The sequence below is a fragment of the Epinephelus moara genome, chromosome 10 (assembly GCF_006386435.1).
Source record: "Epinephelus moara isolate mb chromosome 10, YSFRI_EMoa_1.0, whole genome shotgun sequence".
Lineage (NCBI taxonomy): Eukaryota > Metazoa > Chordata > Actinopteri > Perciformes > Serranidae > Epinephelus > Epinephelus moara.
In genome coordinates this window covers 24,455,114-24,479,031 of record NC_065515.1, presented here as the reverse complement: position 1 = coordinate 24,479,031, position 23,918 = coordinate 24,455,114, and the positions used below count along the sequence as shown (strand labels likewise).

The window sequence follows — 23,918 nt, the reverse complement described above, 5'->3', positions numbered from 1 at the left end:
GAAATGGACGGCACGGACACAATGTCTAATGGCAGTTCCAGCTGAGAAAACAAAAATACCCGAGGAACACTAAAACCTGAGGGGTGAAAAATATGTGGGTCTGGCGAGAGGTCAGATTCCCCACCGTATCTAATTCAATTTTACAAACTGTAAGAAAACACGCTGCTGCTCTCCAGGCACTGGGGACATGCGCTGCAAATATGACCATTTTTACACTTCATAATGAAACTTTTTTTTTCCCCCGGCCTTTGAATTAATGAAAAAGTCAGTGAGATAAGGTCACGTTTTCCCCAATGAAGTTGTGCTTATTTGGCAACAAGGAATATTTTGAAATAAGAGAGATAAGGAAAGATTGGTAGCGTAGAAATATCTCAAAAACCCAGTGCAATATCATTTTGTTTTTGATGACAATAAATAGCAGCTTAGGACTCACGCAGAGGAGTGTTTCTAAAGATGATGAGCTAATATTATTTCAGCCCACAGGTTAGTTTTTGCAGCTTTTATCATAATTGCACATCAAGCAGAATAACAAGAACAACTGTGGAAGCTAGATAGCTGATTATATCAAAAATAATGTTGCTGCAATTGGCTAAGATATTATTTATTTTTTACAAAAAGTATTTTTTGCTTTGCATCATGTGCTTAATTTAAAAGCAGCTCATCCAAAATGAGAGTAAACTTTGTTGTATTATCCACCCTGGTTTTAATGGTTGGCTAGTGGGACACAGTATCTTGCACACTGAATGCAGCCCTGTCTCAAAAAGGGACACAACCGGCTGCAGAGAGCCGCATGCAGTCTTGCTGGTGGTCTGCTCCGGCCTGGTAAAGACATTAGTGAAGCATTCTGGGAGAACGGGGGAGTCCCATAGACAGCGCTCACTTCTCTAAATAAACATTAGTCTTAAAAAGTTTGGCCCCGCGACCTCAGCGTGATCGCATTTCACTCTGGATGGTAAACTTCAATTTTATCGCGAGGTTTCCCCCCCTATACTTTTGGAAAACACACTTTCACGCCGAAAAGGATTAGATAAACAAAGTTTCATTTTCACCTGGAGGCTGCAGCGTCCTTGGTATTTCTTATATCACACCCTGAGCTGACTTTTGTTTAACTTCACTGATTTACCTCCACGTTTGAAGTATAATCATTACACTCTTAAAAACCATTAGGCAGACAGCAGTGCATATGACAGGTATAGGAAAGCAGACAAATTGAAATTACGCATGGCACTATAAAGGCTATGTGCAGCATTTGTCCTAATTGGCCTTTTGATTCGACTAATTAAGCTCAAATGTCTTAATTATGAAAAAAAATGATTATGTCGAATGTTTTAAATTTAAAATTAGCTGACACAGAAAGCTAAAAGCAATATTTTTGTCCATCCATAACGGCATATTAATACCTTTTTGACCTATGGGGAGAAAATTAAACAATTTCTCTGCGCAACGCATAAAAGAAACCGACCAGGGAAAAACGTTTAAACCCTAAATCAATAATCATGGGGTGTAATAACTGGGTCGGCCCGCTGCCATTAGCCGCAGAGGATCCCTAGCTGTGAGTGTAATGCGTTGGCATCAAAGGTCAAATGGAAGAAGTCAGTAAAAGCGCCCGCATGACACCAATGATTGTGTGTGAGAGGCGACCAGCAGCAGCAGCAGCTGCGCCTCTCTATCAAAGCGATACAGAGGGAAGTGCTGCACACTCGCCTTGCCTTCAGTGAGTCTTCCTGAAGCCAAACCGAGGACGGGAGCTGATGGAGGGGACTGGTGTTGCCCAATGTGAGGTCCGAGGACCAGCAGGGGACGGTTAAAAGCACTGAGTAGGTCCCCATTGAGAAACAAAATAGTTGAATGTAATTAAATAATAGTGGAGTTCTTTGGATGACATGGTTTCAGTGTTGATTTTACCTCACACCTTGGAATTAAAGGAGCCAGATGAGACCACCTGAGCTCCCTGCACTGTAGTTCAAGTGCTGGGGTCACAAAACAGATCATTAACTGATCATTTGAGCAAAATTTAATGGAGATCATCATCAAAATGTAATCAAACTCCTATAGGCGAATATATCCAGTATTTAGTTAACCCCAAAACTGAAAATGATGCCATTTCTGCAGGTGAGAAAGATACACCTGGGAGGCAAAAAATATATATGTATAGGGTCTGTTTTATTCTGCAAGGCTTTAAATTGTTAACCACTGCTGCAGTTGTCACATTGTTCAGCTTCATTTGTCAGGTTTAAATGTGCGCACTCCTGCCCGATCTGTGCGTATCGTTCCGGTTAATGAATCAAGACGCACCTCGTGTGTTTTATGTGCGCTTTTGTAGCCTATCGGGCCTTTTGTTTGATCATTGCGCCTGCGCGTAATTTGCTGTCAGACCAGGTGGCTGATCTAATTTATCTTAATCATTAAGTGCAACTTGTGTGGACACTCAGAGGTGGATAAAGTGCATGTGAATGTTTGCATTGTCATGTAAAGCAGATGCATGTGGCAGATAAGTGTTTAGGGAAAACTGGAAGAGTTCTTTATATTCTCTTAATTTGACCCCTGCTCAAACTCTATCAAAAGTTTCATAATCCATTCATCTAAAATGTTTTAGGTGCACAAACCTGATCCAAAAACTTAAAGCAACAAACACAGCTTCTAGTCAGAGGCTGCAGACTTTACAGTAAACACACATCCTCACTCTTCTAAAACAAGCCTGAATGACGGGTATCACCTGCTATCATGTTCTGGTGATCTTTGCAGGCTAATATCTGCAGTCATTAATACCCCTGCCCCGACACTGTGTGTGTGGCTGTGTGTTTATGTGTGTGTGTCCGTGCACGCGCGCGCCCTCCTCTCTTTTCCCCCCTTGCTGCAGCAGGTGTTCGTTTAGTGTGTCAGAGTCGGCGGGGCGAAGATCTTCCAAAGTTAATATTGTGTTTCCAGAGATGATGGGGAGTTCACTGTCCTCGCTTTATTTACACATTCTAAATTAATTAAGCGAAGGATTCCTCTGTCTGTTGCAAAAACACGGAGGCTGGAGGGGAGACTGGGAGCAGCGAGGGGAGGCTGTGATTTATAGCGGCGGTGCAGCGAAGAGCCGCGGCTCGCCTCTCCTCCAGGCCGGGGAGCCGCCGACCGGGCCAACATTCCTCTGTGGGGGCGAGGAGGCTCGTCTGCCGCGCGCGCGCACGCACACACACATAAGGAGGAAGAAGAGAGAGGGAGATGGGGGAGGTATAAGGGATAAGATATAGCCTATTTGTTTCAGGGGAGAGAAGTATCTTATAGGCTCTAAGGCTGCTGCTTTATGAGGGACGTGTGTGTGTGTGTGTGTGTGTGTGTGTGTGTGTGTGTGTGTGTGTGTGTGTGTGTGTGTGTGTGGTTTCCAATATGTCTCAAAAAGTAAAATGTGAGTGGTTTGTTTTCATTATTAGTTACACTCCCTATAATAAAGCTGCAGCTGCAGCAGTTTCCAACTGAACACAGATCTGCGGCCTGCATGGTGTGTCTCTTCCACAGCCTTTATATTAAGGCACAAAGTTTAGGCGACTCCTGTTTAAGGTTCACACGAAACTAGTCAAATTTTAAATATCTAAAACCTGATTTTGTCCCCTGAAGTCATCACCAGTAAATATACAGGCAAGGATGTTGTGGATGTTGTTGTTTAAGGATCAAACTCTTCATATCCTGCATTCTGGCCAATTTTAATGCACCGAATTGTCTTTTAATTTGTTGTGTACGTGTATTTAATTTATTTAAAATAAAAATAAGATGCACATACTCTAAATTTTGAGAGGCACATGCCCCGTTGATCCCCATTCCCTCAATTTCTAGGACCACAGGTCTTTTCTTAGCACCACCTGCAATTTCCGTGTGTCTTATTTTACAAAATATTCTTGTGCATGATCAATTACTCCAATAAAAAGGTAGATTTAATTATTTAGGGGGGGGGATACAGTTTATGTCAGAGGGGATTTAAACCCCAAAAGATCATCACTAGGTCTGTATCCTTGTATATACCCACAAAATCAATGGTGCAGCCATTTACTCCCACAAACAATTAGGCTATAAATTAAATTAATGCATGGGCCAATTTGTCTTTAAGGGGCACCTGTGGGACTAAACTTCATCAATAGCTCCATTGATAGAGGACCTATTCTAGTATTATAATATTATCTGTCTCATTATTATATATTGTTAGTTCTGTGTTCCCTTAGAGAAGAATGGCTTTCAACAGTTTAAATTGATGAGCGTGACCTTGAGGATAGTAGCCTGACATCTCTATTACGCGCTCACACACACACACACACACACACACACACACACACACACACACACACACACACACACACACACGATTTCCTCGTGGCGTCAGCACAGCCTGTCCTCGTGTCCTTCAAGACGCAACAATATGCATCGATCCGGGGACGCAGCATTATTGGCAAGGCAGAGAGAGAATTAAGTACAACGATTTCATTTAATCCCCTGCTGTCACGCGCTGCTCAACACCAAACTCTTGTGATAACTTGATGATGATAATAATGATATTAACAATAATAATAAGGTTTATGTCATTCCCAGGACTTCCCCCGCGAATCCCCCAAAAGGGAGAAAATATTTAGAAGCGGAGATAAATCTAAATTTCTGTTGACATCTGCGACTATAAATAAATTAGAGCGGCACAAAATGCGGCTTGAAGTGTGCTTACGCCCAAACAGGGCATATGGGAGCGGTTAGACATGAGATGGGAATTGCCTTGAAATGTATAAATGTGTTTTTGGTGACTGTTGAGTCATTTGGCTGTCACTTCACATATCACTCACCACTTATTTCGTTTGAGGAAAACGTCACCAAAAATGACGGATGTCGTCGTGGTGCCTAAATAAAGACACGCACAAAACTGTGGGTGGTCCTGAAGTGACAACCCGCACGGAAACCGGTATTGACGTGTCAATGTAGGTCCATTAGGACGCATATAAAAAAAATGAAAAGGCGTTTTTAAAGATGCTCCCCCGGATGTTTAATGTGTTCAGTGTTTGTGGTGGTTGAAGGAAGAGCAAGCTCCAGGTCTATTCTGGTCACAAGCCTGTAATCTTCCAGCGGAGATGGACAGTGTTGGTGCGCACTCGAGCTGAAAATCTGTAGAAATGGGTTCAGTCTTAAATCGTCCATTTTCAAAGCCGGTGCCTTTGGCTGAACCTCATATGGCAGATCCAGTGTGTGCATCTGTGTGTGTGTGCGTGCTTTGTGTCCCGTGAGTTTTATTGGCTTAGTTTTCGTTCCTGCCGTTATTTAAATGGTTTTTTAACCACCTCTGCAGACCCTTCATGTGGATTTTAATGGACTGATGCGGTGCGTAATAACTCCCTGTCAGAGCGAGTGCGCGCAGAAAACTTCAATAGCCTGCTAATGTTTTTTTCCACCTCATTTACTCTGCAAATTATATAGATGCAGGATATCAATTAACATCACGGATACTGCGGGAGAAGCTCTAATCAAAATGATCCCCCCCCCCCCCCCCCCCCAAAAAAAAAAACACCCTTCTGCGATATTTATCAATTGTCCAATTTGCACCAACAGGGAGAGGGAACGGAAAAGAAAGGAAATAAAGGCTGCGTCTGGATAAAGAAAGTAGTGTTGGTTTTCGTTTCAAAGACCTTCAGTGAGCTGTGCTGAGGGAAAACAGAGGAGTCAGCCCTCCCACCCTTCATCCTTAATAATCATCTGTCAAAACACCCACAAACTAATTTAACCATTTGCACACAGATCTGGTAAATAAAAGAGGCTTTACACCCCCTTCTGTCTGGAAACATGTGCTCCAACAACTCTGAAAAAGACCAATAGGCCTGTTTTCTGTAGCCGGACGAGTCCCACTGCTTCTTTTATATGTATCCCGAGACAACACAGACGACATGAAAGCGGAGCAAACCGAGGGCCTTTAGAGAAGATTGCTTTTCAGGGGTTCTAAATGTGTGTGGCTGGTCTCACAGGGGACCGCTCGCTGCGCGCACATTCACTCCCCTGGGCCAGGGGTCCACACTGACAACATCAACAAACGGCCAAAAAGCCGCATTATGGTGGATTAGGAGCCTGATGAAAAATGCTGCTACAAATTAGCAACGAAAGCCCAAAAGACCGTGGGTATATCCTTGTTCACTTTCAATTACAGACCGCCGAGGCCCTGCTAACGTCCCCCATTCATTTGGGGCCTTTGTAACTTGCTAGAAAATGGTCCTTTACAAGCGAGCAAGAGCCACACAAGAGGTATACTTGCCCACTGTTGCGTGATATTCATGACTGCTGTGTACATGGAGTCGTGTTTGAAATATTTCAACTGAATGTTGTGCGTTTTTACGCACCAAAAGGAGTCTGAATTAAGTGCATTACTAAGAGACTCCTTTATTTAGGCTTGTTGTAATTGGTCAGGGTTCACGCATGGGTTTAATATACTAAAAGTTGCATGATTAGAGCAAGAATAAATATTAAAATCTGACCATAATGTGCAAAAATGAATGAAAATAGAATATTAAAATCACCTTTCACTGAGGTGAAACATAAAATTAATGCAAGGAAACCAACAAAGCACCTTTTTTTTATAAATAAGAAGAAAGAAAACTTTGGACTTTCATTTGTAAGTTTTTAAATATCTGCAAAAACAGCATATGTATATTTAATTTAATGCAACTGATGTGCTGCTGTTTAGTTTACAGGCCCTTCTCTGGTGAACTCTGACGCATCAACTTTCCATGCAATAAAAAAAATAACGATTTTGTTTTTCTTTTCAAATTCACAAACATTTATTATTCTTGTCATTACAACAAAAAAATGACCTATGAACATTTAGGTGTCTCTCTCTATTGGCAACACATGACATACTGTATGTTTCACAGATTAACTTGTGAAATAGATAGGAACGAACAACAATTAAAAAGGTTGAGAGAGGTAATGCGCTCTTTTATACCAAAAAAACACATATCCTAAGTGTCCACCGACGACATGAAATGATATTGTCACAAATTCACCATGTAGAGGAGAGTGAGGGGAGGAAAGGAGTGATAGTGGGAAATGGTTAATTTTTTTGTTGTCAGAAACCCCCCCTTTTGTCTCCATGTGCTTTCTAAGTAAAACCTGAGTTTGCCGTCTCTGTCAGCCTATATGTCAACAACAACAGTGCCATTTTCTCACGACGCACAGAATAAAAACAATATAAATCATAATAAAATTCTCAATTATATTTAAAAAATCATCCCCGTAGCCATGGGTGACACCTTTAACTTATGTTAAAATAACAGGATCTTTTTCTCCACACTGACAAATGGAGGCCTCATGCCAGACTGCAGGCCAGCACTGTTTTTTAAAAAGATCCCTCTCCGAGTTTCTCTTGCTTCTGTCTCTCAATATTATACATATATTTACAAACCATAAATAAACATTTCTCTCCTCTTACATTGTTAGGAAATGGGGAGAGCAGAAACACTCTTATTTCATCAAGAATGTACAGCCTACCTTCACATAGGACGACGCCACAATTGGCTTTAATAAAAGATTTTCAGTCTTGTCATTATTATTATTATTATTTAGAAAGGACAAGTGTTCATATTCGGGGTTTTGCTGGAGAAAGTCTGACCCTGTGGCCCGGGTTGTAATATGCTGTCCTGTGTGAGGCTCAAGTGATTGGAGGCAGAGGCCAGTGCTGGGGTCAATATGGCCAGGATCTGCGCCTGGCTGCCCGGCTGCGCGCTGTAGGAAGAGGCGGTGGAGTTGGCCGCGCCGATTATATTGTCAATGGAGAATGAAGGCCGATTCGGGGCGCTGGAGTCCGTCTTGAGAGGCGGCAGAGACGGGCTTAACTGAGGGTAGAAGGGCTTTCTTAAATCGGCCCCTAAAAGGGAGGGAAGGGGATGCGGCGCAGGGAATATGGAGGCTGATGAGGGCAAGGTGCAGGGGGCGTTAGGGAATGGGAATGAACCACCTGTGTGGTGTGGGTGATACGGGTTGTGGGCTGCGTGGAAGTTTTGCAGCTGAAGTCCATAGTTGTATCCATACGGGCCGTATCCAAACCCGGGTAGAAAGCCACCAGACTCCCTGAGGATTTCGTTAGTTTGATGCCTCTTGAAGCGCTTCCTCCTGCGCAAGAAGCTCCCGTTGTCGAACATGTCTGCGGAATCCGGGTCGAGGGTCCAGTAGTTGCCCTTTCCGGGGTTGCCGGGCTCTCGTGGGATTTTCACGAAGCAGTCGTTTAAGGAAAGGTTGTGGCGGATAGAGTTCTGCCACGCCGGGAATTTCTCCCGGTAGTAAGGGAATCTGTTGCTGATGAACTCGCAGATCTCGCTGAGAGTGAGACGCTTCTTTGGGCTCTGCAGGATGGACATGGTGATCAGAGCGATGTAAGAGTACGGGGGCTTCACAAGTGCACTTTTTCTGGATTTCTCCCCGATCACGGTCCCGACCTCTGCGCTGGACCCCATCTGGTCTGATGGGCAGTCGGAGCTGCTGAGCCCGGGAGAGGAAACTCTCTCGGCCGCGTTCTGGGAGTAATTATCGTCCGAGTCATTGTCCAAGTTGAACTCGTGGTGAATGTACTTTCCGTCCTTTCCAACGGATATGTCACCCCCAACCACATCGATGTCCACATCTTCGGACAATGCAGAGCTGTCGGACATATCCGTCCCTAAAGTCATCCTCGGAGACGCCGCTTCTCTTCCCCCTCTCTCCCAGATTTCCTCCTCCTCTGGTCCGGTGAGGCGACTGAGTGAGAGCGCGCACACACTCTCCCTCTCCCCCTTACAACCACACCAGACTTTTTCTGCAGCTTTATCTCCAACTACTGAACTCACACATGGCTAGAATCTATTGAAAAGATAAATAACTCTTTGACCTGTGGATTTGGCGACTCCGGGTCGTCCGAGGCTGGTCAAGCAGGGCCGCGCGAGGTTCTTCTCATCGAGCAGAAAACTTCTGGTTTTCAGGCGTAAAAAAGAAACGGTCAAAGATCATCGAGCTTGCACCAGTCTGGATTTGTGTCTTCTTCAGATGCGATTGTTCCCGCCTGTGATCAGTTTAGGCTGTAGCTCATTTAAAAAAAGCTACTTTTGGATATCCAAGTGTCTTTCCAAAATGTCTTTTACGCACGGGGTTGGGTAGGTATCCAGCCAGACTATCACACTATCCTCCTTAGCTCTCAAAAGGTATTTATAGGAGCACGCTGGTCACGTGGTCTTTGAGTCACTGTTACCAGGAACTGGACGAAGTTGACCTGTAAAAAGTGATATTTGGATCTGATCTTAAATCTTAAAAATATTTCGTTAAAGAAAAATAACTTAATAAAAAAAACAACGACAACATGTAATATAAAGTGGATAATATCAGGTGTTCCGGTGCGTATGAAATTGATATTTTAAACACTTAATTTGCTTATTATAGACGGAGATCTCTCTTATTATGTGCTTTAACAATCCATTAAAAAATAAAATTATGGATTTAAAAAAATGCGTTTTAAACAAAATAGTCTCACTGACAACCAAACGGTGCAATTTGGCATTTAATCTTTGAAAAAGCGATTTAATTTGTGAACATGAGGTTGCGTGACTCAGTTAAATGTCTTTTTTCCCTTTTTCCAGTGAGAGGCGCGTGGTGTGCAAGGTGTGCTCCAAAAAACGATGACTGGATTTTTATGTAAAATATGCACACACAAACAAAGCACATATAGGCCTACATTAAAAATTTATATTTAGAGCCAGATCGTCCATTATAATTATATAATATGGTTACACGTAAGTTATAAAAATGTGTCAAATCTATCTGCACAGCTCATGACTAAGAACGAAAGGCAAGTGCTAAAAGGAAATTATTATTATTATTATTATTATTATTTTATATATTTTCGTTCCTTTTCAAACGCAATACTTGGTGAATTCAGAAATAAAATACACCACATTTGCGCCCATAATTTTTAAAAATTAAGTTAATAATAAATATCAGGATGTCACTAAAATTGGCCTTTTATCATTTTTTTCATTAGTCTTTTAATTATCATTTTTAATGGTTGTTTAGACGTTTGATCTCTTTCATCAGTTTTTGTTTCAGGTGTTAAATAAACAAAAGGAGCTCTTTATTCTGTCCCTAATAAACTGGCTGATTTTATCCGTCTTGAATTCCTCCTCAAAGGTTCTGGCCAGTCGCCTAATTCCCTGATCACTTCTCATGGGTTTTGTGTTTTCGTCGTCAAGAAGTCACAACACTACCCATCTGCATTTTCTGCACAATTCACAAGGACGCACACACACACACACACACACACACACAGTCAGCTGCAACCTGCTCCAATTCGTCTTCGTCAGGAGTGAGAGGCCAGCAGCAGATGACAATGTGTAATGTGTGTGTGTGAATGTGTGCGGGCTCATTCAGACACAAGATGACATTCCAGTTCATTACGGTGCAGAAACACCGAGTTATTGTAATGCGTTTACATCAGCAGCCCATTCATCTCAGAGGTCACACAGCACACAGACTGTCATCGTTTTTTTCTTTTTTTTTTTTTTTTACTCACCACGGAGCTACAGAGTTTTCATAATCTATCTAGCCTATCTGTATTTGTGTTTGCTTGTTTAAATCTAAATATTCTTTATTGAAGGAAAATACTGAACCACTGAGGGATCAAGTGCAAGTCACACATGCAACTTCTTGAATACCACCTACAGACAGAGCTGTGTGTGATCTGTCTGACCTGCCTGTCAGAAGGCTTTTAATATCTAGAAAAGACGCACTGAGACCTGCCTGACGCATATACAGCCATCATTATTATTATTATTAGTATTATTATTATATCATTATTATTATTATTATCCCGAGATCCTCTGAACTTTTTGGAGCCTTTGGACCTGTTGATTGATACTGTATTGGAATATCTTTAAAGATCTATAGCCAATCAATAAACACGAGATGGTCCATGCGGCCCACTCATTTTGTTTTGTGTGTGTGTGTGTGTGTGTGTTTAGCAACAAATTTACTGGCCTGTATTTATTCATAGCTCTTTTTATTATCAAGCGTCCGACCTGCACTTATTTAATTTTACAAAGAGATTTGGCTGAAAAAACATCATTTTGTTTAATCAATTATCAAATTATATTTAGTAACATACAAAACGTGTGCTGTAGGTATTTCAGGTTCTTGGAAGTTTCCAAAGGTTCACTGGGTTTTTGGATTTTATGATCCGTGAGTTGGCCCAGTGGAGAGGTGTCTCATCGGTGCAGTTTGTGGTGTTGAAGCGCCCTCTGCTGGTGACAAGGTGATAGAAGTGAAATCCTCACAGGGCCGAACATGCTAGTAAAGGCCAGTTATGTGTCCTGTCAACATGGGGCATGATGCAGCTGAGAAACTGAAGGCTGCTGAGGTATTTTGAGATTTTGAGAAAGTGGAAAATTAAGTTTAAAGTCAAGTCAGCTTGCAGTTCATGCGTTAATAAAATGCAGTCACCCCACATCGATATGAAAATATTATGTCTTTAAGAAAAAATCAGAATAAAGTATATAAATTATTAACCATATGCAGGAGTATTCATGTGCATTACAATACTTACTGACACTAGTTGCGATTGGTTGTCAGCAGTTGTGTCATGGTAGCTGATGACGTGGTTGTACTAGGTGGATAAGTAAGGAGGAATACTGTCCTAAATATTCCGGTGGCTTTTTGGCTGATAAGTGGTCACACTGTAAACAGCCAGAAAGAGAGTTGTGTATACCCTCCACTACACCACTGGCTGTCAGTCAGAGTGTAAGATTGGGATAATGAGGCATGTTGAAACACTAGGAGGTTAAATAAAACAAACGGTCCAAAATATGATCTAATAGAGGACTTGGCTTAAAGAATTAATGTTTGAAAATGAATTAGATCATATTAGTTACATCCTCTGAAACATCAAGCTCTGACAACAAGTGTAAATTCAAACACAACGTTAAAACAGGGCGTATGCAGGTCCTTAAAAAGTCTTGAAATGTCTTTAATTCTATTAATATAAGGCCTTAAAAGTTATTTAATAGTCTAATTTCATTTTTTTGAACTTATTAAAGCTCTTATGTGTGCAGCAATTCCACATTCATTTAAACCTACCACTAAACCTAATACTGACTTTTTACGTTATACTTGCAGGTATCTCTTGGCAAATGTAGATTAAGCTAACTCACTGTAGTAACTACATTCTTACATAAAACCTACCTCTGCACAGGATTACATATACACTAGTTACCTTTACACTCACTTGCAATGCTTGAATAAGAAAAAGATAACTGTCCAGAAATCAGTGTTACATTTTTTGGATAAAAATCATCTTGAAAGGGTCATAAAAGCATTGAAACTGTCATGAATAGTGCAAAGTCAAGAATAGATAGAAGCTGCACAGGAGCACCTTCGATGTTTAGAGTTGTGTGAAGAAACATTAATTTTCAAAAGCAGTTCTTGATGCATCCTTGTTGTTTTCATTTTGCTGTTTTTCAGATCACTGGCCAGATGACATCACACTGAGACATTTCCAGCACAGTGAGTTTTGTTGCATAAATATTTTTGTCTGTAATAAGTTGTAATGGTAATGTCTCAGTTGTGAAGCCTCCTAATTCTTTCATAGGTTATTCCATGGTTGTGCACATGGTAAGGTGGCTTTAGAGTCAAGGTTCAAGATCAACTTTATTAATTTCACTTGGGCACCTCTCCCATGCTGCAGCTATAAAGATACAACATAGTGTATGAACAAATCAGCTATTGTCATTATTGTCATTTCATTACGAAAAGATAAAGATTTAATTCAACACAAGTAAAGAAAATTAGGTAGGTCCCACATTTCATCAGCTTTTTAATGATGTCTCAAATTCTGTGCAAACTTACTCTGTGCATCCACGCTGAGTAGTCATAAAGAATTAGCAATTTCATCTGTGTACAGTCTTTTTTCTGGACAGGAAATGTTTGGCAAGACACAGAACACCAAATTTGTATGACAGTGCTTCCTCCTATAATTCAAACTCTTTTAAAGACTTCAAATCAGTCAAATCGGTTCAGTTCAGCAAAACACAATACTGTAATAAAAATCAGATTATTCCTGATTATGTGTGGAACATCTACAGATCCAAACCAGCCTGCCTGTCGATACAAAATGAGCATTTTTAAAACCGTAAACTGTGACTTTAGCAGTGGAGTCAGAGCAGAATAATTGTATTTAACCATAAACACAACAAACTGCAAAATGAAATCCTTGTTAAAGACTGTGAACTATCCCACAGGCTGAACATTTTGCTTCTGCTTCCATCTAGTGGTGAACCTGTTTAATTCCTTCAGTTCCAACTGTGTGTTCACTCATGCTGAACTAACAGTTGTATCACACAGAAGTAATGAGGTTTAGCTGTGAGCAGAGCTTCGCTTTTGAATTTGGCCATACTAACTTATGCTTTAAAATCTCTGTTATGATCCCAGCTTGTGGAAGATATAGACGTAGATTATCAAAGGAAAGTCGAGCTTCCTGTTTGGTAAGATGCTGTTCCTCTTATCAGAGACCGTCTTTAAACCAAAGACCCCACTTAGTTTTCACTTACAAGTACCTGCCTCATCCCTGTTGATCATGTGCATGATGGGACTGACCCACCAGGTGGCCCTCAGGCAAATTTGTGCTGCAACAGATGCGGGGAACACTATCTGCAGACTGTGTGTAGAAGTTTAAATCTAATACAACCCTTACACCATCTGTCCTTCTGATGCATCAATAGTTTGAGTGCAGCTGTATGTGGCTTCAAGACAATAACATAATAGCTGTACAAGCTGGAAGCCTTCATGACCTGAGCAAAAACAAACTCAGAGCTTTTTTATTATTACATTATAATGAATTTCTTATATTTTTGAATCTGTGTTTTGATGCAAGTTGTGTTTTTTTTTTTTTTTAAACAGCCTTAAAATGTAATCATGAACACCAGAATGTGACCAGGTTGCATCTATGTTCACTGAATTACCTCTCCATGATGAAAATTATGCCAGTTGGGTGCTACAAGGAACTTTGACACAATTTGTTTCTGTCACCAACACCAACTATTCCACTTTATTTCTACATTTCTACATGACCTCAGATGACTTGTGAAGCTATTTGACAAATTATGATATATTAATCACTACTTTGTTTATCTGTGAACCATTTCATGTATATTTATTGACTAATGTTTGTCTAGCAGTTGATATTTTCTTTTTTCAACAGAGAAAGCGAATTAAAATGCTGATTAAAATCTGAATAACACCTAGTTGTTGATATAGTTCATAATAAAAACAAGTGAAAAATTAGTAGATCTGTTATTGTTGAAATAGGCTAGTGAATAGGCTAAGCATTGAAATAAATGCGTATCTGCATCCTTGGACCAAAAAATATTTTTGGAACATAAAAATGGCAGAGAAACACCCACCTCACAAGTAACAATAAAGTATTTAACTAACGTTATAGAATAAGAACTTTATATGGTGGAATTAAAAAGAAAGGAACTGATTATGAGGAAAAACAACCTACAAGTTAAATTGTGATAAAGATTATTTAGAGATGTTGATGATGTAACGGACTCCAGTCCATAGTGAATATACATTCATATATAATACCCCTCACTTGGTCTTTGTTGTTGGTACAGTGTGTATTCTCTCAGTTCAGACAATAAGACCTGTATTATAGATTTTAAAGGCACCTACAGCTAAAACGATGAGAACATGTGTGCTATATTAGGACACTGTGCGAGTGGTTAAGACTAGTTCAGTCAATATGTTTAATTAATAGTTCCTAACCTTGATTTCCTGTGATTTTTTTTTTAATTTACCGTGTTAAAATTTTGAATTGATGTGTGATAATGGTGAGTAATCTGTTCTTTTTATATTGTTATTGTGTCTAATTGTTCATTTGTACTGTGTCTTATTTGTACTACATTTATTTATCAAAACACATTTTGTCTATGAGGAAAAAAACAAAAAGGCTTTTAAATCAAATCAAATCTATCTTTTTTAAAATATCTATCCTTACTTTGTTTTGTTTTACTAGGAGAAAATTCCTCAGGTCTTATTTTTTAAGCGAGGTTGGTTATTACAAAATATTTACAGGACATATTTTTGAACTGTTTGGTCTTAAATATATTAAATATTAACAATAATACAACCAGCTTTTAAATAAAGACACGTTATCATTTTCACTGAAATGTGATTCATTTTAAGAAAATGCAATGTTACTGATTGATGTAACTTAACCTGCAGTCACACTAAAACCAAATAATACAAACTACAGTATTTTCCACTGACAAATACATCTGAATTATTGCAAATAAAGACCACCTTTATTTTACTGTAAAAATGAATTTATTTCAGGCGACCTGTCGTCAGCAATCATAACACTCTTATCCTTTAGTTTTATACACCAACAAACTATTTACATGACAAAAAGCAGACTTGAATTGATGATATAACAAATATATGTAAAAACAAACTGTAAAACACAGGAACTGTGAACGAAATGTGGCACAATAAAATACATTAAACTCTCTGAGATACAGTCATGGAATGTGTCAAACGGATCTAAAATGGCTTTCATAAAATAGGAATGTTTTATCATGAGGCTCGGTCAAGATAAGATAATAAATCACCGAATTTTATACAGGAAATTATAAATCTGTCGTTTAATGATTGACATAATAGAAGCTTTAAAATATAGGCCTTGTGTTTGGATATGTGTCCCAAAAATACTGTTTTATGTCATGATACCAGACCTGTGTTTTTCATATGGACTCATTAAGGGGACTATTAAGTGACCTTTAATTAATTAGGATTTTCCTTGGTATATAAAGTCTCACATATACCGCTCTAATCCTGACGCAAAGTTGGCTTGTCTCATGTAGGTGTTGTTGTAGGAGTTCATGGGGCTGGAGAGGCCCAGCAGCTGCTCCGTGTGCTCGGCGCAGGAGCCCGGGCGCAGGGCCGGCAGAGACAGCCGGTTGCCGGAGCAGTACACTTGCGAGCTCCCCGGAGAGAAACCGGACTGGGTCATGGAGGGCAGGTTTGGAGGAGAGGCCGAGGAGGAGTACGGGTACCCTGCGGTCAGGTTGGATGACAGATTCCCGCTGTTTCTGCTCAGCATGTTCGCAGACGGGTTCACAGTCTGGGTCTGGAAGCACGCAGACGGGTCGGTGCCGGTGACCGAGCAGCTGGAGGTCATGGTGCCCAGGTCACCTCCGCCCAGCCCCAGCGCCTGCGAGTTGAGGTCTCCCCCCGGGCCGCTCTGCACCACCGTCTGCTGGCTGATGATGTTGTCGATGCTGAACATGCGCGGCTGTCCTTGGCCGACCCCGGCGGAGGTCTGGTAGTGATGCAGCATGGCCGGATGCGGGGATGTTGCAGTCAGCTGGGAGCCATAACCGGAGCCTATCCCTGCGTACAGGGTGTTTGGGTACGAGGGCCTGCCCATTGGGGTTGGTGTAAACGCGCTTGAGCTCTGCATGTACCCGGGGTAGGTGCTCACATCTGTGCGCTTGAACCTTTTCCTCCTCCTCAGGAAGCTCCCGTTGTCAAACATGTCCTCAGCTGCGGGGTCTAACGTCCAGTAGTTGCCTTTACCTGGTCTGCCGGGCTCCCGGGGGATCTTCACAAAACAGTCGTTGAGGGTGAGGTTGTGGCGGATGGAGTTCTGCCACTTCTTGGAGTTCTCCCTGTAGAAAGGAAAGCGCTCCATGATGAACTTATAAATGCCCCCCAGGGTGAGCTTCCTCTCGGGGGAGTTGGCGATGGCCATGGCGATGAGAGCGATGTAGCTGTAGGGAGGCTTCCCCCTCTGGACGGGCCTCTTCCTCCGGCGGCTCCCGGTGGGCAGGTGCTCCTCAGTCTGCCCCAGAGCGGCTCCATCCTCCGTGTTGGGACTGTTCCCCCGGGGCTCAGACTTGATCAACACATTGTCCTTGGAGCGGGCCTGCAGCATGAGAGGCGGCGGAGGCAGCGGCGAGTCCAGGCTGACATTTGGAGACATGACAACAGGACTCGCCTCGGCGGGCGAGTGCTGCGTCTCTGCGGTCATGTTGCACATGCCAGAGAAGTAAGAATAATTTGCCAGATTCATAAAAGAAACAATGTGATGATCTTCTTTTTGTGGAAATGATCAGCTGGGGAGAATGCCCGTGAAAGAGCCAAGTTAGGTGCGTAGTTTATCTACTGATGATCCTCTCCTCTGGCCAAAAATAGCCCCTGTTCTGCACTGGTGTTTGGGGTGGTGTGTGTCAGTCCAGGTGAGAGGAAGGCGTTGACAGTTTTATAAAGCAGGGCAGGAGTGACGTCACTGGTGAGGCAGGAGGACAAGACCCAAAAGAAAATTTCAGTATTCCTCTGAGTCCATGATACTCTGTATGTGACAGTGAAATCACTTGAGTTAAGTTCTAGTCTTCCTCAGATGCCAGTTTTCAAAAGGGGGATTTTAGGATTTGGTTAGGCCTTTTGTCAGCTCAGTTTCCATGTTAAGATATAACCCAGAAAAAAGCATTAGGCAGCCTGTATGGATCATAATATCTTCACAATGTGTCACACACCATACTGGAACAATATTAGACGTATCCTTTACTGTTTGAGGCACTAACAGAGATTTACTGATGACCCTCTCTGTCTGCTGCTCTCTCCCTGCTTTCACTGACAGCTCTGTGTATATCCAGGGCAGAAACAACACTCACAGAGCTGCTCCGCGCTACTCCAAACCCAACAGACAATCCAGCAATTGAAAAATAATAACAAGCCACTGAAAACAAGCAATTGAGCTATCAAAGCTTTTGGGGAAGAAAAGTAAATATCCCTCTTATTTCATTTTCCTTTTTGGAGAGCGATAATCAAACAGTCCCCGCGGCCAGAGAGGAGAGGTGTTATCTTATGGATCTTTAAGTGAAAACACAGTGCTGCACACACAACAGCTTTTAAACACAAGCCTGGGATAGTGCTTCTGATTGATTATTTAGGCAAATAGAGGGTTGAAGTTAAAAGGTAAGATACACAGTGTGCCGTTACTTTAAACAACATGGGGAGAGGTGCTGTGGAGTGTTGTGAATGACAGTGGACTGAGCACAGCAAGGCACACTGATAATGTCATCATGCTGAGGATGTTCAGATGGGCAACAAATTAAAAGAAACCCTGAGTAAAGGAGTGGCATGACAGGTTTAGGGCAGCAGGGGAGATACCTACACACCAATGCAACTGGGCTGGACAGCCACAAAAAAGGTTCAAAGGCTGAGATCAATGCAGAAAAAAAGTCAATTTATTAAGGACACCTGTGCATTAAAAACAAGGGTGCTCAAAGTGCAAAAACCAATAATAAAAAGTGAATAAAAACAGCAGCAAACATTTCAGTCCTCAACTATCATCAGTGCTCAAGGGCTGAAATGTTTGCTGCTGTTTTTGTGCATGGATGTCCTAAATAAATTGACATTTGTTTTGCACTGATCTCGTCCTGTGAAGCTGGACCTGTCTGTCCAGCCCAGTTGCATTGGTGTGTGGGTATCTCCTCTGCCGTCCTTTCTTGGTTGTCCAGCGTACTGACGCACCCAAGAACAACTTTTTTGTTCCCCTAAGGAGGCACGGCTTCACAGCAGCCCTAAGACATGACAGGTTTAGGGAGAACCGTTTGATAAGTATAAAAAGAGGACACTAATTATATGTGATGTCTTCGCAGTCACCAGATCTCAGCCTAATTTTACACCTTAGGGCAGTGCCAAACCGAGCATAGGCCAACCCCTTGGCTCCCCATGTTTGCCCCCTATACCGCAACAAAAAATGTAAAAATACAAATTATTATTGTTGTTATTATTGCATATATTATTAACAAGAGCAAGAACTAATAAGGAATTAACACAAACAAACAACTTAGTCAACAAACTAACAGAAGAGGATATGATATGTGGAAATTTGCAAATTTTTGTTTTTGTATCGTGCCCCAGATAGTTTTGCCTTTTTATTTTCTCTTACTCCTCCTTTAGGCGCCTGTGGAAAGATCCTCCAATGCCTTTCGAAGATTTGGGACCAGATTGTTAGACAGCTTTTTCCACCCCTGTCAAAAAACACCAAATGAGGTAATATCTTTTGCAGGAATGGTGGTGAATCAATGCCAAAGTTCACTGAAGCTGTTCTATACAGTATATATATGAGTCGAACACCTTATGAGGAAAATTTATGTTTGTTTTTTATGTGTTTATTTAGAGAGACAGATGGAGAAAACCAAAGAGAGACAGACACATCCCTTCACACTGTTTAAGACAACACATCTAATTGTCCTTCTAACGGGCCTGGTCTAAAAAAAAATATGGTGGCAATAATCCAACTAAAGTCATTAATCATAACCTCCCACTCCTTTACTGGATGCCTGTTTCCCTGTCACCCTCACACCGCCAACACAAAGTCACTGGCAAACCCCCCCCCCCCCCCCCCCCCACAGATGATAGGACCCCTCCCGACCCAGCCGCAGCTCAGACAACACTAAGCCCAGCTAGCTACTCACAGCCAGTGGCTAACAGCTTCAGACAGGCGTGGGAGCAGGGCTGTATCCAAGCAGGATCTGCCCCCAGAGCTGCCAGGTCAGGCAGGACAAACAGGGGCTCAGGCCAGGAAACGGGCCCTCTGCCTCGGGGCCTGCGGCCTCTTGCTAATCCCCTCTTCTCCTAAACTCACCCCACCAACCCCACCACAGCCTCCCCGTACCTCTCTGCACTTTGACGCTCCATGTACAGATATTTACAATTTTAGACACTGTACTTTACACACAGGCATTTTTTTGTGTACAGTGAACACCTCGCTTCACTTCCACCCTGTGTTACTGTCTTTACAAAATGTCCGACCACCCAATGGCAGGATGATGCCGCTGCAGCCCAGTCGCCAGAAGAAAATGTTGGCATTGTACCTTTCTTCAAACCACAAATATGTTACATTTGCACAGTTCATATACTATATCATATCAACATTTCTAAAGTGACATATGAGCAGACTTTGTCATCGGGAGGCGGAGGGGATGGTGGAAGGTAACACCTGTCAACCTCTCGACCACTGTTTGAGACCAACAACAAAAGAGGGCATGATTTAGAGAGTCATTGCTGTGTTTGGAGCAGCTTTTTAGCCCCCAAACGTTGGTGATTTTCAGTGACCCGTCACTGTTCTTTCACTGTTTTTCCACTTGGGATAGTGCCTCGAAAATGGGTTGTTTTTGCAGAGACGTTGCTGTGTTTCCTGCTGGAATTGTTCCCTCAGAACCAGGTATTTTAAGTCAAAACATGACCTTTTCCTAAATCTAGCCAATTGGTTTTTGTGCTGAAACCTCACCACACTTTAACCACACCGTAATTGAAATCTAAAGTTTCAATGTATCCGCAACATCATAACACACAAATGTAGTGGATCCGTGGTTTTCAGAAACGTACAATGCCATCATTTTTCTCTGGCTATTGGATTAGCTGCTGATATGCACCATTGGGAACTACATTAGGATTCATAAATTAAAAGGAAAGAGGATAGAAAATATTATATTTCTGCTATTTCACTGCTAAACTCTGCACTGGTTCAGCATCCTATAAAGCTCAGAGAGCCTAATACAACAATGCAATAAAATATGCAGACACATAGTTGTCTAAACTCATTTATCACAGATGTTAAAAACAGGTTTTGTAAACTTTCTATTTTAATGGTGGATCAACAGCAGTGTGGTTACAGTCAGTCAGAAGGTGGAGGATTTCCTGAAGCTGAGATGGTAGGAGCTAAGGCCCTGCTGGTTCAGGTTCACATTGATGATGAGAATTGTGACTTAGGATATTGGTGTGCCATCTCACTGTGATGCATAGCTTCAAACACTTAGGTTTTATTCACCCGTGTTGGTCGCAGTGGTTGCTATTTTCTTATTGTGGCTTAAATTACCCTTTACTCTGTAAACCAGACCACAGATTCAAGAATATCACGAATCAAAAAACAAATTAGCCTAAAAAGTTTCATATCTTGCTTCACTCCAAAAAGTCATATTTTGTTTTTGGATTAAGGAGCAGTTTGTAGGATTTAGTGGCATCTAGCAGTGAGGATTGCAGATTGCAGCCACCTGAAACTTTTCTTGTGTGCCAAGTGTGAACTCCCGGTTGGAACTCCTTCAGTGTTTATTGTTCAGGAGGTTTTTACTGGGAGCCAAATTATCTGCAGAGGTCTCTCTCTCTGCTCCAAAACAAACTGATGTGGTGATTAAAACTGGTAAAAACACTGAATAAAGCAGTTTCAACTCACGTTACAACTCAGTGTTTCTCTGACGCTGTTTGGCTTGTTGCAGACAAGCAGCTAGCCCAACACATGCTAATGAGTGCTCAGATTTTTTCTTTGATAAATATTAGATAAGATAGATATTTCACATTACAAATCAGTGCGTTTCCCCACTGTTTTGTTCGTCACTATGGTGGCTGATGCGAAAAACATGAATCTAGAGCTAGTGTTTGATTTGTCCTTTCTGGGCTTCTGTAGAAACATTGTGATGCAACATAGCAGACTCCATGGTTGAAGACCCACTCCCTATGTAGATATAAACGGCTCATCCTAAGATGAAAAACAAGAAGATGCTTATTTTTAGGTGACCATACACCGAAGAAAATATACTTATTATATTCCATTTCTGCCAATATATCCCCATAAATCCTACACACTGGACCTTTATATCCTTCATATATTTCAGCTCAGCAAGTGGCTCAGGTTTGCTGTCTCACAGAAAATGTAAAAATCTGTCTGGAAATTTTTACCCGAACCACAAACTTACAGTATTTCCGAGTGAATAGAAAATTATAAGTGTGATTTATAGAGCCAGGCCAAGTTTCCTCCTCCTCACTGAAATTAACACAGGTTTTATATTTACGTCTAGAGATTAAACTCAGTAAGACATCACTGTAAAACACACTGGTTGGATGTGTGTGTCAAAGTGTCCCCAAAAGTATTAAGATAAGACCAGACAGAAGCTTGTTTGTGACAGAAGCTAATCACAAGTTGTGTGTGCGTTCCCATAAATACAAAAATGAGCTGAATACAGGTTTGCATTTAAGGTCACAATTGCGGAGATTAACAATGTGTCTGCTAACATATTCCCCAATTTTATGCCAGATGTACACCTTAAATGGTGGTCGTGGAGATAGTCGATCTGCAGGTTATTTTCCCCTTTTTGATGCAATCCTGAGAAATATTGGGGGACAGGCAAAGTTGCTGAGTAAACACTTGGTATCCATTCATTCGCAAAGTGGCTCCAGGGGACGGGGAGGAGGGGGGTGGGGGGGCATGAGAAAAAGAGGGGGAATAAAAGAGTGAGAGACAGAAAGAGAAAGAGAGGGAGACAGAGAGAGAGAGAAACACACGAGAGAGCGCAACCTTTTTCTTGCTCAAGCTCATCAAGTACGGGCCAGGGCTCCTGAAAACGTAGGGATTACCAGGGTACTGGGGCTGTACTGGCCTGGGCCGCCTCTGCTCGCTCCTGCACTGCACGCTACACTGCCCTGCTAAAGCACCGCACATGGTTCTCACACACACAACCAGTCATGCTTGCTGTATGGTGCTCATCTCTCATTTGCAAAAGTTCACATGGATGCTCAACATATACTCACACACACACACACACACACATTTGTTTTTTTTTAAACAAAGAATAACTTCATTGATAACCAGCAACGTGTACAACCACTGCATATTTCTCTAAAGTTATATATATCTTTAAGCATAAGTATCTCTAATTTAATATAAGTGCAGTTTTATAGTGTGTAGGCTACATGTTATATTTAAAGCAGCCGTATGCGACATTCAGAACATATTTATGATTCAGAGCCTGGGCCAGGATTGCCTGCACACAGCTCTCAACATCGAGGTGCCTGAGCAGACAGTTAGCAGCTAACGGTGCTAACAGTGCAAACTGTGTTGCAAGTACCTACCAGTGTAGCGTGGCAGTGATTAGCTAGCCAGTGGGATACACACACAAGGACTCACACGTACAAACGTGCAAGCACTGCCAGACCTGCTACAACATCAAACTACAGAGAAGCTCAGATTACAACACACACGGAGGGAGTGTGACTTCATTCTCTGCTCAGGACGCCATTATTCTACTATATCTTCACATAGCAAATAGTTGTTTGTGCCTTATTAATGTTCTGTATGTGGTGTATAGGACCCTTACGATTGGCCATAGAGTAACAACTCATCTTGACATACAAAATACAATGTCCCATGTAAATGTATTTATTTGGGAACATAAACCTTTGACCTCTGAACACGTCTTACATGTTCTTAAAGTTTCTGCCTGAATAAACACCCCACGGCCCCAAGACACATGTAGGAAATCCCCCAGCCTCCAGCAGTGCAGCTCAGGGACGCTGCAAGGGTCAGTCACAAGAGTGAACTCCAAGCTGAGGTCACATCCTGTGAAGACAAACACTGTAATTAACAATTAGGAAGTGAGCGACACTTGGATGAGGTGGAAAACCAGGCTTTCCGTCATTTGGATGGAGTCTGTGGTGTTGCATTGAGACCATGGTTTTAATTGTTATTAAACTGCAGCATACTGTGGAAGAAAAAGACAAACAATCTCAGCTTTAGTCTACCTTTACTTACGGCTTGTTACATCTGAACCAAAGGTCAACAAAATTACAGTGACCGCAATAGTTGGACATTTTTGGGAATTACACTTATTTGCTTTCTTGCAGAGAGTTAGATGAGAATAGCCTATTGCTCTTATTTTTGTCTATTAAATATGAAGCTTAGACTGAAAGCAAGGGGAACAGCTAACCTGGCTCTGTCTGCCAAAAAATCTGCATTGCACCTCTAAAACTTACTAAGTTAATAAGTATCTGCCTTTGGACAGAGCCAGGCTAGCTGTTTCCCAGTTTCTAATCCTTACGCTAAACTAAGCTAAGCTAAG

General features: G+C 41.7%; 2 protein-coding genes across 2 annotated transcripts; both read right to left on the bottom strand.

Moving 5' to 3' along the window:
* Nucleotides 1-6,763: 6,763 nt before the first annotated feature.
* foxd2 (forkhead box D2) lies at nt 6,764-9,152 on the bottom strand. Its single transcript, XM_050055222.1, has one exon. It carries the CDS (start codon nt 8,664-8,666, stop codon nt 7,563-7,565), a length of 1,104 nt encoding a protein of 367 aa, XP_049911179.1. The 5' UTR covers nt 8,667-9,152; the 3' UTR covers nt 6,764-7,562.
* Nucleotides 9,153-15,356: 6,204 nt separating this feature from the next.
* Nucleotides 15,357-17,226, bottom strand: foxe3 (forkhead box E3). The gene has a single exon (XM_050055218.1). It carries the CDS (start codon nt 17,087-17,089, stop codon nt 15,830-15,832), a length of 1,260 nt encoding a protein of 419 aa, XP_049911175.1. The 5' UTR covers nt 17,090-17,226; the 3' UTR covers nt 15,357-15,829.
* Nucleotides 17,227-23,918: the final 6,692 nt, after the last annotated feature.

What these genes read in the sequence shown, in the direction of transcription:
- foxd2 (XM_050055222.1), bottom strand. Translation starts at nt 8,666, where the DNA reads ATGACTTTAGGGACGGATATGTCCGACAGCTCTGCATTGTCCGAAGAT.
- foxe3 (XM_050055218.1), bottom strand. Translation starts at nt 17,089, where the DNA reads ATGAATCTGGCAAATTATTCTTACTTCTCTGGCATGTGCAACATGACC.